Source organism: Lissotriton vulgaris, chromosome 2_1, assembly GCF_964263255.1.
Source record: "Lissotriton vulgaris chromosome 2_1, aLisVul1.2, whole genome shotgun sequence".
In the NCBI taxonomy this organism is placed as follows: domain Eukaryota; kingdom Metazoa; phylum Chordata; class Amphibia; order Caudata; family Salamandridae; genus Lissotriton; species Lissotriton vulgaris.
The window spans coordinates 616868731-616885162 of record NC_141687.1 but is presented as its reverse complement, the minus strand read 5'-3'; the positions used below and the strand labels follow the sequence as shown (position 1 = coordinate 616885162).

The window sequence follows — 16432 nt, the reverse complement described above, 5'->3', positions numbered from 1 at the left end:
AAAAGTTGGGGGCAACCATAGTCAGGATGTACCTTCCTACACAACCCCCCCCCAAACGAAAGGAGATAAGGCTATCCTTGTCCAGGTAAGCCTCTATTACCTAAGTGGCCATATAAGGAAGTACCAGCTCTGGCTTGGTTTCCCCCTGTGTCATGGTCCACTAGGCAACCCCTCACCCTAAGGGTATCTGAGGGTCTCCACCATAGGGAATCTCTGTCTCTGGTGTGTCTTGGGAAAGAAGAAGGCTGATGCTGGGATGGAGTACTGAAGTGAGGCTCCTCTACCTTTGGGCTCAACTTCCTCCAATCACCACTCACCATGTGTGCCTTTCTTTCTTTAGCTGAGATGCACTGAGCTCTCAGGGTCAGCCTCTGGCTACCTAAAGCTGGAGGCTGAGTCCCTCTGTTTGGCTTACTGGAGGGACAGGTCAGGTCTGGGGTTTTTAGGCCCCATGTTTGGCTGTGCCCAGCAGTGTCCAGCTGTGGGAGTTCCCTAACTACTTTTAAGGGGGATCCCTCAGGAGTCTGACTTATTTTCACTTGGCTAGGTTTACCAGCTTCAGTGACCCTAATCTGCTGATTAAGTGGTTCTTTTGGACAGGGGGCCCTTTGGGGTCCACCACTGGCCTCCCTGGTCTCTTCAGCCCTGGGCTGACTGAGGCAGGGTAGAGAGGTGCAGGTTACCTGCTCCAGACTGGGTCCCACCTGTGAAGGGTCCACTGCCATCAGGGGCTCTGCCAGGCTAGGCCTGACTACCTCTGGGGCAGTCCCTTCAACAGGGGTAGAGTCAGTTCCCTGAGGAGGCTGGCTCTCACCTAGTGTCTGGGAGGGGGAAGACTCTTCTTCCTCCTCAATGCTCTCTGTTTGAGTGGAGTGATCCATTGTTTCAGGCTTCACAACCTCACTATCTGTCTGAGTAGAGGCTGAGACCATTTCAACCTTGCCAACCTTTTCAAGAGGGCACTCAGTTTGTGTTTGGGCTGTGACTGTCACAGCCCTCCTATCCTGTTCTGGAAAGTCTGTCTGAGCCTGGGCAGTGGCTACCACTGCCCTTCCAACCTTTTCAGGGAGGACTGGTGCTTGGACTGGGGCTGTAGCTATTACTGCCCCACTAACCGGTCTGGATAGGCCTATCATTCTGGAATGAGTTTCTTGTTCCACCTCAGCCCATGCTGAGAGTTCCAGGTCATTCCCCAGTAAGCAATCTACAGGTAGGTTATCTGTCACTGCCACTCTCATGGGCCCTGTGACATTACCCCAGCTGAGCTTGACTACTGCCATGGGATGCCTTCTCTTCATTCCATGAATGTCTGTCACCTGATAAGTAAAACCAGGGGTCAGTTGAGCAGAGGGGACCAGATGGTCACTCACCATGGTGAGGCTGGCCCCTGTGTCTCTGAATGCCTCAACTTTCTGACCATTCACTAAAACTTCTTGTCTATACTTGCCCAAAATGTGGGGTCCAGTAGTGAAGTTGGCAAACCCCATGCCAGTCTCACAGACAAGAGTGTGGTCAGGGAACCTGGCTAAGCCATAGTCCTCCTGATTGCCCAAAGTAATGCCCACCACATTCTTGGGGGTACTCCCACCACCTGGGGGATTACCACTAGTGGTAACAGGAGGTTTAGGAGTATTACCTGGGGGTACATTTCCCTTATTGCCATTTTTAGGGCAACTGGCATCACTTTTGTAATGGCCCACCTGTTTACAGGTATGACAATAAGGTTTCTTTTGCTCTGAAGGAGTGTTCTGGGACCCACCACCCTTGTTGGAGTTTTGGGGCCCTTGGGAAGTCTTCTCTGTGGATTTATCCCCACCCTTCTCTTGAGGCTTGGTTGATTCCTTTTTCTGGTCACCACCCTGGTTTTTAGGCCTAACCCTGGTTCTGACCCATTTGTCTGCCCTCTTACCCAATTCCTGTGGAGAGGTCAACTCAGAGTCTACCAGGTGCTGATGTAATAGCTGGTTCTGACAATTATTTAAGATTTGCTCCCTCATAATTAGATTATACAATCCTTTAAAATCAGTAACCTTACTACCCAGTAGCCAGCCTTCAAAAGCCTTAGTGGCACAATCAACAAAGTCAGTCCAATCTTGAGACTGAGTTTTCTGGGTGTCTCTGAACAGCATCCTGTATTGTTCAGTGGTTAAACCAAACCCATCAACCAGTACATTTTTCAAGACTTGGTAATTGTTAGCATCCTCCACCCTTGTGGTGAGGAGCTTATCTCTACCTTTACCATCAAAGGAGAGCCACAAGATAGCTGCCCACTGACTTTGGGGAACACCCTGCACAGTGCAGGCTCTCTCCAAAGCAGTAATCCATTTGTGGATGTCATCCCCTTCCCTAAAGGGGGGCACTATCTTATTCAGGTGCTTTTTATCAAAACTCCTTTCCCTATTGCTAGGTTTATTGCTGCCACCAGTGGGAACTAGCCCACATAATTCTTGCTCTCTAGCAAGGGCAAGTCTCTCTTTGGCCAGGGCAAGTTCTTCCCTTTCAATCCTCAGTTTGACTGCCCTTTCTTCAGCTTCATACATTCTCCTCTGGGGAGATGTCATTCCCCTTTGAGAGGAACGTTGAGAGCCATTGGTATGAAGGGATCTGATAGAGCCTCTTGATAGAGATCTATCTCGTCCATTCCCAATGTTAAGCTGACCTGAGAGTGGCCCCAAGGGTCCCCTAGTGCCCATCTCATGTCTGCTTAAGTTGGACCTGGTTAGTCTGTTGACTTCTACCTGTTCCTTTTCTGCCTCATCCCCTGATACCAAATCATCATCCTCATCATCAGCATCATCTGCTTCCTGAAGAGGATGGTCCTGGGCATCAAAGGGACCCTGTAAGGAGGGCATGTTGCCATCTGAATTAGAAGGGTCTGGGTTACCAGCCCTCCTTGCATCATGAGTCTCTAAGAGACCAATCAGAAAGGCAGTTGTGGGGTTAGACCCCTGCTTAATCTTCCTAGAGGTACACACTTGTCGTAACTCATGGAAGCTAAGCGCAGTATATCTTGAAGGGATGACCTGTGGAGGGTCAACTGACACAAGGGGAACCTCAGTGTTTCCTCCTTTGTCCGACATACTGTTTCTAGTGTGGTGTAAGTGATGCACCTACCTACACTATGTGTTTACCTACTGATCCCTTGCTAAGAGTTGCAGCCAAGGTGTGCTAAGCCTTGAGGAGCTACAACAGCTGGTTCAGTAGAACTCAGAGTATTCTAAGCTTTAGTTATGTGTACCTAACAGTACTTATGTGATCTTTCAACAAGATATTCTTAGGATACGTGTGGTAAAACAACAGCAAGCTCAAATCCCAACCGCTGCTCACCAATGTGAGAAGGTGGCCTGATATGCAGTGCTCACTATTCTAGTGAACACTATGTATCAGTCCAGCAACCCTTATTGATGATTGGTTGTAAGTCAACCTTATAGACCAGCTATCCTAGTAGCATGGATACGAGCAGTCTAAGGCTAAAGACTCGAGAGGGCGTGTTAAGCCAGCTGTTTACCACACATATACCCCTTGAATACCCAGTGAAAGGACACCACACAAGTGTTATGAAAATAAACAGTTATTTATTAAAGATCACAACAGCCCTGTACTCTTTATGAGGACAGGGTACTAAGCACAAACCAAAACTCTTACAAAAATACTTAGGTTAGCACAGTATATACAAATGCCCGAGGGGCACGGAAAACCATATACTCTGAAAGTGGAATGCGAAATTCCTAGCAGGTAAGTACAGTATTAATAGCTTTTGGAATCGCTAGGACTTGACTAGGGAATCGTTAGATTATGTCTAGGAGGCCTAGGGGACTCGGGTGCAGTGTGGGCACTCTCACGCGAGATGCGGGACAAAAGTCTATGGTAGCTAGGAAATAGAAAGTTAGTGTTCTCGGGCGAACCCGACCTGGTAGGGAGAAAACGAAAGTAGATTCTGACCCTTGGATAGTGAGGCTATGCTGGGGCACCGAAATGCCGAAGTTACCTAGCCCAGGGGCTGCAGCTGCATAGGTCTGAAAAGACGTCGGGAATCCTCGTAGACGGACCAGGAGCCGGAAGAAAAGATGCTGGCCGGTGACCAGTGAAGAAAGTTCAGTCGGATCCAAGCCTGGATCTTGAAGATAGATGACACCTGAAAGCAGAGGGGACCAAGTTCGAGACTACTAGCCAGTAGTCAGTGGGCACCAGGAGGGCACCGGATGGTAGCCACCTCGACTAGGTGAGTGGGTGACGCTTGACTCGAAGATCTCACGGACCAGGAGGCGCTGTCGGCGACCAGGATGGAGGATCGAGCTGTCCCATGAAGATAGAAGCTGTCGGCGTCGCTGGACCCAGGATTGGGCAACAAAGCCTTGGCAAATTCAAGCCCACGCGGTGGACCTAAAATGGCGTCTGGAGTGGACCAGGAGGGTCCGGGGTGCCTCTCTTGAAGAAGGAAGCAAGGGCCAGCCTGGAGCAACCAGACCAGCAGAAGAGTTGTCGTCGGGCGTCGTTCAGAAGGCCACAAGCCAGCCGGCTAGTAGCCAAACAACGCGGTGCACAGCAAACAGCAGAAGGGCCCCACGCCGATCGTGGAGATGCAGGGAGGCTGATCTTGGGTGCTGGAGCTGCGCAGGGTTGGGGCTTCTCGGACCCCAAAGCACTCACCAGTGGAAGACTCGGTGGGCTTGCAATAAAGATGTCGTGCAGTCTTGGCGATCGTCGGTCCCTTGAGGTCTCGTCGCACTCACGGTTCTCAGCTTTGCTGTAGAGGTGAGTAGAGGTCAGAGGTGCCAGGGAAGCCGGGTCTCGTCGTGCTGGGTCGTCGGATTCGTGATGAAGGACTTGCAGCGGGCCGCAGTGTTCTTTAGGATGGTGCCTGCGGATGCAGGGTGACTACTCCTTAGCCACAAGGGAGAATCTTGAAGAAGAAATCGTGAAGTCTTTTCGAAGAAAGTGGTATCTTGATTCCAAAGATGATCTAATTTTAACAGGGGGCCCGCTCCCATCTTTATACTAAAAAAGGGGGCTGACCCGGTGACTAGGTCCTGCCTATGGGTGGGACCAGGAGGGGGGTGGTTACACCCCTCTCCCCTGCCGGACTTCCCCAGGCCAGGGGCTGGTGTGCCCCTGGAACTGGTTCTGACTGGCCTATGCGTAGTGAGCACCGGGGTGCCACTCAGCAGTCACCTTCCTGAAAAGCCCTGCCTACCCAGGATACACAAAACCATGTCTGGGACGGTGCTAGCACCTCCCCTGACAGGAAACCCTTTGTCCAGGCTCCCCTCACTGGAAGGACTCCCAGCTGCAGGGGGTCAGACTCGTGTCTGTGGTGGCAGCATCCATTTTGTGGAGCTGAGGCTTCAGTTAACTTTAACCGGGGTTCACAGTTACATACATGTCGTGTCCCTCTAGAAGGGTGGAATGCTAACCCCGTCGCCAGAATTGGCGAGGGGTTAGTATTCCAATTCGTATGACACCTTACTCGACATGTTTTGATAAAGCAATACCAAAGATAGCATTTAACCGCGAGGATTATAATGCACTTAAGAGTATATGGTATGCGATATCATGGAACAGCTATTAGGACTTGATTCCGCAAGCTGCAGACAGGCTCAGCTCATGCCAGAGCACCATCTCACACGATTCCAAGCACTCTGCCTTCAGGATTGTCAAGGCCTGCCATAGGAGTGACTGATAGGAATCTGTGTGTCCATTTTAGGGTTAGGTATAGGTATACTACACCTACAGCAAAGGGTGATTACACGACTTTGCCCCAGCTGTCATGCAGCCAGTTGTGTCAAATTTAAGAGGCCAGCCAGGGGTGGCATAATACATGCTGCAGGCCCTGGCAGCCCTGGGTACACCCATGCCCTGAGTTACAGGGTCTGATAGGGTGGCCCAGTACCAATTGGAAATGTACCTAGGGTACATGGAATCCATTTTAAAGAGAGAGCAGTAGGCCTGGGGTCCTGATTGGCAGGGCCCCAGGTCGACTATGTCCAAAACCAGCTAAAACACAGGGCAAAAAGTTGGGGGCAACCATAGTCAGGATGTACCTTCCTACACGAGGGTCAGCAGCTTGAACTGGCATCCCTACGGGACCGGGAGCCAGTGGAGGTTTTTAGGTGCGGGTGATGCTGGTCTGTTCGGGGAGGCCGAGATCGAGTCTGGATGCTGTGTTCTGAATTGTCTGTAAGCGTTGGAGGAGGAAGGTAGCAGATCCAGTGTAAAGTGCATCTCCGTAGTAGAGTCGGGGGTGACGAGGGCTTGGGTCACTGTTTCCCTGCTGTTGATAAGGTAGGTAAGTGTCACACTTCTGAGGGCCAGCACGTGTCGTACCACGGGAAGGTATTATTTTCAAAGAGGAGAACTTCGGTCTTGTCCGATTTCAGTTTCAGGCCGTTGGGTCTCATCTAATCGGCGACATTGTTCATGGCAGTCTGGAAGTTGCCCCTGGTGGTGGCAGTATCCTCAGTGAGGGGAGGATAAGTTGGGTGTCATCTACGTATGAGATTATGTTGATTCTGTGGGTGAAAACTGTCAGCCAATTGGGTCATGTAAGCGTTGAAGAGGATGGGGCAGAAGGCCGATCCCAGAGGGACTCCGCAGATGATGTTGGGAGGAGGGGGTGATTCTTTGCATGCGTCATTTGAGAGCGTTTCTTATGATGCCGATGTGGTGGAGTCTGGTGAGGAGGGTGTGTTGAAGGCCACTGGGATATTGAGAAGGATCAGGGCTGCTGACTTGGTGGTTGAGGATGGCTCGGATGTTGTCGGTTGAGGCTATCAAGGCAGTCTTGCAGGGGAGGGGGGAATCGTGGGGGTACTAAAAAAAAAAACCAACAGTTGGGCGACGGTCCTGCGCCATAGCGGAGGAGCCCCCACTGGTGATTTCCTTTTAGGTGATCGGTCAGCTGGTGGTTGATAGCTTCCTCTAGGGCCTGGGCCAGGAAGGGGAGCAGCAAGATAATCGAGTACGCTGGGGGAGGAGGAGGGTAAGGGCAAGGGTATGATTTGGTGGTAAAAATTAAGGTCCATTTTCTGACAAGGTAACATTAACAAGAAATCTACACAGGTAGCTCTAATTGCCAACAAAAAGCAGCACAAGACATCAGACATTCAAAGATGGCTACATGAAAGTAAAGGGTAGATGTATCAAAGAGGGCTCTGCTCCATCTGGGATCTGCACAAAAACCTTACACATAGAGGTTTAACCCACATGCAAGTTGATAAGTTGAAAAACATGGGCTGCTTTATTTACACACAGAGTAGTTGTCTGTACCGGCCCAGAGCTTTCTAGGGGAGGGTAAGGAGCTATAACCTACTCCAGCAGTTGTCACAACTAGGATTTTACTGTGCCATTTGATTTCGGGACTTGTATGGCTAGTGCCACAAAATTCAATGCTTTCTTCAATCCTTCCATGGAGAGATTTACTGTTACTTCCTGTAGTGGGCATCTACTAAGTGCTCCATACAAAGACCACCAAAGGTTTACTCCCACAGCAGAGTCTTTGTGTATATTATCTTTTCCCGAACTTGGTGCAGCTCTATAAAAGTACTCTACTCAGCTCCTTCAGTCTCATTTGGGTACAATCAAACTGGATCTCAAACCAAATGAAACATAAATAGATGAACAGAAGGGGTTCTCACTGGTTTAAAGATGGCTTCATAGGACTCATCATCAATACCATCTCGGAGGGGAAAATTCACTGCATAGTATTTGCCCTTCCCCGCTCCGATGTCCTGTAAAAAGCAAGCAAAGACCATTACTGTGGTAGCAACAATATTCACAAGAAAAGCGAAGAATACTCAACTCTTCAAGCCACATCTTCTCACTTTCTAAATCCACTCTGCCATTCTCTACAAAGTGCACTCGCAGCATGTTGGCACCCCACCAAGTATCCGCCCACTCATTCCATCCTGTAGCCTGGTAAATCGGGAGAGAAAGTTTCACCAGTTCATTTTTGGGTCCAATTCTGCTAAACCTATACACATCGTTGTTATTCTCGGTTTGGTTTCTACATTTAGTTCAGCTTGTTTTATGAGGAGTTTTGCTCACAAAACAAACAGAAATGACTATAGATACAAAGGATAGAATCAGAAAGACAACAAATTATGTTGCAAAGGCACTCTTAGTTATTGGCTTTGCTTCTACAGCCATTTCACCTTCTACTTTCAACAAGGAAGCCTTGCTCATTCATGAAAGGTTATATAAGGACTGTGAAAGTGCTTAAAAAATTATGGGAAAGGTTATTGTGAGTAGAATAGGAGAGGGTCAGTGAGTGTGGAAAAGTGTGGTAGACAGGTAGTTAAAAAGAAAAAAATATTTTGTAACCATTTAGATGTTCTTATAACCTGCACATGGCCGAATATAAAATGTAAAACAAAACCCTTAAATAAAAAAAATATGAATTTAAGTGAAACTGATCTATGGAAATGAATGGTTTTGGTAGGAAAGCGTAGTTAGTTAATGCGATCTCCACATAATTCATGTCTATGTGTGTAACTAAAGGGCGGGTCACCAAGTTCCTGGTTGGTCGACTGGGGAAAGTGATATGCATATACAATACTGTGAAGTCCCTACCTGTGACACTACGGTGACTATCCATGTAATTTGTTACAGCCCAGAGGGTACATTTTGGCCCCCGAGAAAATGTTTGTGAGCACCCACATCCTAGAAACTAAGCCTTACAACTTCAATATGCCCACATCACTCCTCTTTGTCCTCCCTGAAACCACCTGAAATATAAAATTGTTTGATGCACAAAGCGGAATTTTAGCTTGGTTTGCGCTTTATAATTCCAATACATATGAGAACGAAAGATGGTAGAAGTAGCAGCAGAGTGAGACTGCCTAGTCCAGTATTTCTAACTTCCTCCCAAAGCATCCCTCTGTCAACCCATTCGCTCATATACCATTTCTGTGAGCATTAAGACTAACTCCGCCCTGCTCCCATACTCGCATACACCGTATGCTTGCTAGCATCACCAAACTTAACCCTACCACCCTGTAGAGTCCTCTCAAATACCTTTCTCAGCCAACCTTTACATTTTCCTCAACCCCTCACTCCCCCTAACCCCCCCAACTGACCTCTACAAGCACCTTTGGCCCCCCTGGATAGTTTCTGCACCATTACCAATTGTTCCATTATCTAAACTCAGCTCACTCCTACGCTTTTCTCTCGTCTCCATGATCTAAAAACGCTCAGCTCGCTAGTTATAACATTATTAGAAATCCACCCACCAACCACCCAACGTAAACTCTCAAAGCTGATATGTATCTCCATTACAGACAACTGACACCCATCTACATTTTCTGCCAATGTATATCAGCTTTCACAACTTTCATATTCAGAAAAACAAGACATTTGATATGCTGTATGCCCTCTTGCACCTTCAAGTGTCTATTTACCACCATAAGCACTTCACCAACAAATTGCCTCACTTTTCCCTTTAACACCCAGACATCCAGGGCGGCCATGTCAAATAAGCTCTACATAGCTGCCAGATTTGCCTTGCCATAACTGCATTGCACAAACACCATAGAGTGGAATGGCTTACGACATCGCAAATGTTTACATAAAAGAAAAAAAAAAAAGAAAAATCCAAAACGGAGCAGAAAAGCATGCTCCAATCGATCTGCTGCTCACCCGCAGGTCCCCCGTCCCAGGGAAGTACTCTCCGTACTTGTGGAACGAGGCCGTCATGACACGGTCAGTGGTATAAAAGGCCTCCTCCACACCATCACCATGGTGAATATCGATATCTATATACAGCACCCTCTGGTGGTACCTAAAGTAAAGAGAAGGAGGGCATTTGCAAAGGGCAGAGTTAGTGGGTATAGGAAAAAATAGACCACAAACAAAATCCAACGTAGAGTCGTTGGGAGCTTCGAATGCACATTAAGAAAAGCAGGACAAAAACATAGCATTCATGAGGTGAAGCGTGAAGCACACACTAAAGCCCATGGGAAACATATGTTATAGAGCTTAACACCAAGTTCCACCAATTGCTCCTCTCCGTCGGTGTTACAGCCAAAGGAATCACTTAAGGTAGCGCCAAGAACCGCTTCCTTATACAGAAAAACTGGGATTCTGTTACTTTTCCATTTTCCTTGTTTTGTAGGGCACGTCTAATAAAATAAACAACTGTTGTACTGAGCTGTCTGTATAAGTCTATTAAATCCTTCAAACAAAAAAAAAAAATTCAGAAAATTGCACCCCAAACCAATAAAGAAACTCATGGGAACAAGCGCGCACCAAACGTTTCCAGCCTCCAGTGGCGGAACCGTAGGTCAAAAAGAAGATTTAATGGATATCATTGCATGCTGGCGTCAGACTTTGAAAGCCCTATCCCTCTGCCGTGACAACGCCCCAATACAGATATATGTGACAGAGCAGCAAAGTAGAAGTAAGGCAAGAGACACGCTCACTTCAGTAACTCCAAGATGGCCAAGACAATGTCGTTGACGTAGCAGAAGCCGGAAGCCTCAGATTTTTTGGCATGGTGGAGTCCACCGGCCCAGTTCACCGCAATGTCCGTTTGCTGCTTGTTCAGCTTGACAGCGCTGGCTGAAAGAATACACCATGGAGGTTATACTGAACGCAGTGCAAGGCTCTGTGACTGATGCACAGACGCACTACATGTATTCACACTACCCTGCGTGCTAGCATGCGACAGGTAAGGGCAGCTCCCTCTGGACTATCAGTCTCTACTCCACAGCCTCCCACCCTTCCAGACATTCACAAATGCATATTAATCTCCATCCCGCAGCAATCCCACTCCCCGGGCCCCAATCTTTCACCAACATTCTTATCTCTGCCCCTCACATGTAGCACATGCTGCCCTCCCGCACCACACCTTGCGCATGCAAATACATTTCTAGTTCACCCAGCCGTGTACCTCTGCTGTTCTCGTCTACCCCCCTCCGCGACGTTACTCTCCTTCAATCCCACATTTGAGACAAGAAAGCAAGCCTTAATTTTCTCACCTACAGAGCCTCCGGCAGAAAGCTGGCAAAACTCAAAGAGCCCATCGAACACAGGACAGTCCTCTCCGACATTGACTGGAAGAAACAAGCACAGGCAGTCTGGGTACAGAGGCACACAATGCTGAACAGGGAGGTGTGAGACAGTACGTTAAGGCCTTTTCCACTCTGCCTAGTGAACGTGAAGACTAACAAAGATGCTGCATTATAAGTGCTCATAGAAAGAAGGGGTGCTACAGAGTGCTCCCATCAGAACAGCTCACACCTAAGGGGAATGAAAGGCATAGACCCCAGAACCGACCCAATCTGGTTAAATTCAACGGCAGAGGCTATCAGGGTGACACACACTATTATCTTGTATAATGTGAAACCACTGCAATGCTTTGTGAAATCACATAATACATTTAAATGTATTAACTCAATCAACGCCTTATTAATCTGAACCCTCCAATTCGCTTTCTACTGCACTACTTACAGACCCACTCCATTTCATTTGTTATAATTCCCACACTTACATGAGCAACCTCTCAACTAATCACTTCAGATGCATTTTGAAAACCAACGATTTACCACAAAAAGGACTAAACATAACAGATATCAGAGTTACCATTATTTTTTAACTTTTCTGGCTGAGGCTAAATAAAATGTGGCTACTTCTTTTAACCGACCTTGCTACGTGTGGTCTACACACTTAAAAAGGTACGATACATTGCTTGTGTACCTACACTTCTGTCCAGACTCCTACCGGTGTGAAAAGCTAGGCAGGAAATCTTCATACGGGCACATACATCTCTGCACCAGCTTGCTCTATTTCACTATCTGGACAAATACTCTATCAGAGCTCAGAGGAGCTCCATATTCATACTGTGACTACGTCAGCAAGTTGTGTTAGGGGGGCATTGGGGGTGCTGCTCAGGGATCTCCACACACTTGCACTTACATCGCTGCATCTGTTTGCTGTACTCTGACATGTTATCAGGCCGGATCGATCGCAGAAACTTTATGTAGTCGTCGCTGTGGTACTTAGTCATCTCCTCTGCATTGGACTTGTTAGGCCGCTGAACAAGAACAATATTAAAATTAATAGTTTTGGGAAGCAACGGCGGCAGAATATGAGTCCACTGTTTATTTGCTACCTGTATAGCTTTAAAGCTGAATTACCCATCAACTAACCCAAACACCACAAGCAGGCAGACTTGAGAAGCAGCTCAACAAAGGCTTAATTATGTACAGTAACGGCCACCAAAACATGAAGCGTGGCCGTCCCAAATGACACCAAATCACCCTAGTGCTGACAACTGTACTATCTTTCAGTTCAACTTCCCCTCGAACCATTCACAAGCAACCACAATCATCTAAATCAAGAACCCCCACCAATCTAAATACCAACGTCTCTCTCAACTGCCAGCCACTCACTCGAACCCAGTGAAAGTGACCAGTGTCTTCAGCAGCACCTCCAAAAGTAGCTCCATGAGCATCATAAGAAAGATTCAGAAATGAAAACACCCCAGTTACTAAACAAGAGCCCTAACGCAGACTGGGTGAGCGCATGGGAATTTAGTGCCACACCAATAACACCACGCAGCTGGCACTCTGCAGTGCTGGCAATCAGAGACAAGCACAGTTAAAACCAAAGACAACACAGGTTTTCTGGACTCTACTGAAAGAAACGTAGGAGAAACACACGGAGGCCTCGCTTAGTGGCAATACTGCTAATGGCACAAACCTAACTGGGAAGCGATGGAGCCCTGAACAGAAGAATAAAGGCTCTTTATGGTTAAAGGGCACCGACAGAAAGACATGGGGGTACCTAACAGTTGAGGGGGTTATCTTTATATTTGTACTGTAAACATTAGTTAACACCAACGGACCGTACAACGGAAAAAAAGCTCCCCAGAGGAGCTCAATAGTAACTGCATCGATTAAAACAATTCTGGAATTCGATATCACCAGACACTACAGTAATGCTCTGCAGACTGGGCCCTGCTAAGAACTAATGCTTCTGTGGGAATTCGTAGCATACCTGCTTACGAGCAGATATTACGCTGCTCCCAAATTGCATTTCTTTGATGTCACTTCAAAACCTCTTCTGTCTGAAAACTACTGCAGTTAAAACATATCCAGTGAATGTAGTTTAGAATACCTGCACAGTGCTTATGAAGCGGATCCAATGGGGCACATGTGCATGTTTTTAGGTCTCGCCTATGCAGCGCGCATGCGCTGCTGCATAGGAGAAGACCTTTAGGAATCCATTTGCTTTTTCGGCCAAAAAAGTGCACGCTTTGCATTACTTTCAATGGCAACACGTACACGTTTGGCAATTCCCTTGGTAACACTTTGTGGGTCTGTTTGTTTTTTTTGCTGCTTGTTGTGCTTGCATTTGACCACGAGCTAGATTAAACAGGGACAGAGACTACGAAGGAAGCTGGGGGTAAACAGAGTGGAAAAAAAAAGGGCAACCTAGATCTGAGCACTGATATTACACGAGTGTGGTGGTAGGAGACATTACTACCTTTTGATTGGGGATCTATATGGGCACTGCTATTTCTGGGGTGGCTTACCGCTCCACTGTATAGACTACATTACAGCTGTGCTTTCAGTGCCTATCTGCCCACACTACAGTCCGCTATGGGGCACTTTTACTTCATCCTGAACGTCCTGGAGAACTTATGCCTGCTCCCTGACATACGTGTCCTCTACTGATCACCCTGAAGTCCACGAGTTGGCATGGCATGACATGGAACCTGGCAGTGTGGCACAAATCATGTAAGGGGCCAACACAAATACAATGGCCAAGCCCAAAAAACAGTGGCATGCAGTAAGTTTTCAGAGTCTACAGGGACACGTGAGACAACAAAGCTTCAATGTAGTCACCCCACAGTGATTGTTCCTCCTGCGTCTCTCCTGACCTCATCTCTCTCCTCCCCATACCCCCTACCGCTCCCCACTCTACTCTTCTCCACTTACCTGCTACTGACCTTTGCCCCCACCTGTCCTGGCCCTTAGTCCCCACCCTGTTTTTCTGTTAACTTTCCCTCGTCAATTGAGATCTAGCTATTTTGTCTGATACCCGATGGAGCTACCTGGTTTAGCTATAGGGGAGACAGGTCGGGGATTCCTTCCTTGGAAGTCACCTACCCAGTCGGTCTTTAGACAGGCTTCCTTTCGTCTCTGCTGTCGTCTCTTCCCGCATCCTCTCTCTATTTAAGTCTCTCCGTCTCTCCTCTCTATGTATTGAGACAGAACTATTTTGTCTGATGCCCGGTGGAGCTATAGGGGAGATGGTCCGTTGATCCCCTCCTTGGTCGTCACCTACCCAGTCGGTCTTTAGACAGACTTCCTTTCGTCTCTCCTGGTTGTCTCTTCCCTCATCCTCCCTTTCTCATCTCCCCTGCCCCCTCCACTACTTTTCTCTCTCTCCTTTCTTCCTCTCCTAATGTTTTCCCTATTGTCTGATGTATTGTGTAATTGTTGATCTCTTTCTGTTACATTGTTGATTCTCATGTAAAGCGCTCTGATACCTTCGGATCTAGCCAGTGCTATATAAAACTATATATATATATATATATATATATATATATATATATACATATATATATATATACATACATACACACACATATATATATATATAAAAATGTAAGACAGTCACAGTTAAGCAAACAAACAAAAAAAATCACAACAAACAGATAAAACAAGTAAGTTGAACAGATTTCTTAAAGACAAACGGGCTAAGCAGCCAAGTTCAGAAGCCCGCTTGAGATAAATAGTTTAACGTTACTTCAACAGTATTCCCTTTGCAAACTATTGTTTTGGAATTGCAAGCAAGGCTCTTAGTCACACTACGGTGGTGGGCAGTGCTGGTTTCCCTGTAACAAAAGCATGCACATATGTACCCTTTTCCAGGTCATCTGCTGAGCTACTAAGCCAGGCAAAATATACAAATTGTAGTCATCGGGTAGTTCCCCTTCACGAGTGTTTGCAGTATCATACATAATCACCAAATTGCTGCTAAGATGTTCACACCTGTTACTGCATAAGCCCCTTTGAGGAGGTGGCTCTTTGGTTTCTCTAGGTCCAGGACTGGCTGTGTTGGTATCGAACGGAGACCAGGGGTCAGCCACACAAGAGCCATCCTCCTTGACCATGCACTTGATCACCCAGAGCAAAATGAAATATCCACTCACACGTGCAAGAACAGGCAATAAAGCAGTTTACACTTAAAGTTCAATCATAAAATCAAACAAAATAAATAGACGACGTGGGTTTATGCCGGCCACGTTCCCAGGGAGAGTAACACTGATTACTTTCATTCTTTACAGCTTCCTCCAAGGGTGCTATATAAAACCTTCCAACAGACTACAAATATATTTTGCATTCCTGCTCGCAAGAAGCTCCTCGCAGCCCAGGTATAAAGCACTAGCAAACGCCCCTGATAATTAACCCCTTCCCTCCTACCTCTCCAAACAAATGAAACAAGCATTGGCATAGCCAATAAGTCTCGCTTGTAAGTAAAAAACAAAAAAAAACTCAAGTGTAAGACTTCATGTTTACATTTACTGCATCCTAAATATGAAGTACATGTAAACGTGAAGTCTTATACATACTTACAAGGTCCTAAAAGCGAAACCTATTGGCTATGCTAATGCTTGTTTTATTTAATTGTGGCAGGCCATAGAAATAACCCGATGTGAAAGACTCTAAACATTTATTTTTAAAGATATCCTGTTAAAAGCTTCAAGAAAAGCAAACATCCTACTTCGAAAATAGACCCATGAAAATAAAGATGCCAGGGAATCAGCAGTTAGAGGAATTGAATATAGAAGTGGAGGTATAGAGATTATTTGTTGAACAAAAAGACAATTCTGTTTATCGCATGCCCCTTAATGTAAATGTTTTGATAAATCTGAACGGAACATATAAGTCGTTCAAGAGCAGTAGATAAATGCATATACTTTAGTTTAATATTGGCCAAATGTACCGTTTTTCTTCCTAGATATATGTTGGAAATTTTTTTCTTCAACACAGGGGTTAATGCTGTTTTTTATTCTAGGTTTGTGATAAGCACTCTGCCTTGTTTTAATAATGAATTAATCGGATGGACCTTACTTATGATATGGACACAAGTATGTTTCCGTAAGTACGCAAAGTATTTTCTTTATTTTGTTTTGAAACCCGTGGCTCTCCGAGGGCTTGATTGGTTTTCCTGTTCGGCACACTTTGATGACCTCAGTCACGAGACCAGTGGCGTCACACAGGTGTTGTCTGTTACTTTAGAATCGTTGATATATATAAACTCCGATGATCCAAGAGTTTAGAGCTTCCGGTATCGCCATACCGCAGAGGGTATTAATCTAGACGGAGGTGCATTTTTTCGGAGAAGGCAAGTTTGGGTGTTAGTTTAATCTGCGTATTTGGATCATTTCTCAAATATGCCATGGCTTGACTTGCCCCCCGATTTT

General features: G+C 46.5%; 1 protein-coding gene and 1 non-coding gene across 3 annotated transcripts in view; both read right to left on the bottom strand.

The window, feature by feature from the left end:
* Positions 1-16432, bottom strand: part of HDAC1 (histone deacetylase 1) — a 220117-nt gene that overhangs the window by 136644 nt on the left and 67041 nt on the right. For both annotated transcript variants that reach the window (XM_086955695.1, XM_086955696.1), the window contains exons 3-7: positions 11911-12028; positions 10974-11048; positions 10416-10554; positions 9634-9775; positions 7635-7727 (exon numbers count right to left, since the gene is read on the bottom strand). In XM_086955695.1, the coding sequence (XP_086811821.1) occupies positions 7635-7727; positions 9634-9775; positions 10416-10554; positions 10974-11048; positions 11911-12028 (567 nt within the window). The remainder of the gene's footprint in view (positions 1-7634; positions 7728-9633; positions 9776-10415; positions 10555-10973; positions 11049-11910; positions 12029-16432) is intronic.
* Positions 14944-15118, bottom strand: LOC147730849 (small Cajal body-specific RNA 16). The gene has a single exon (XR_015308922.1).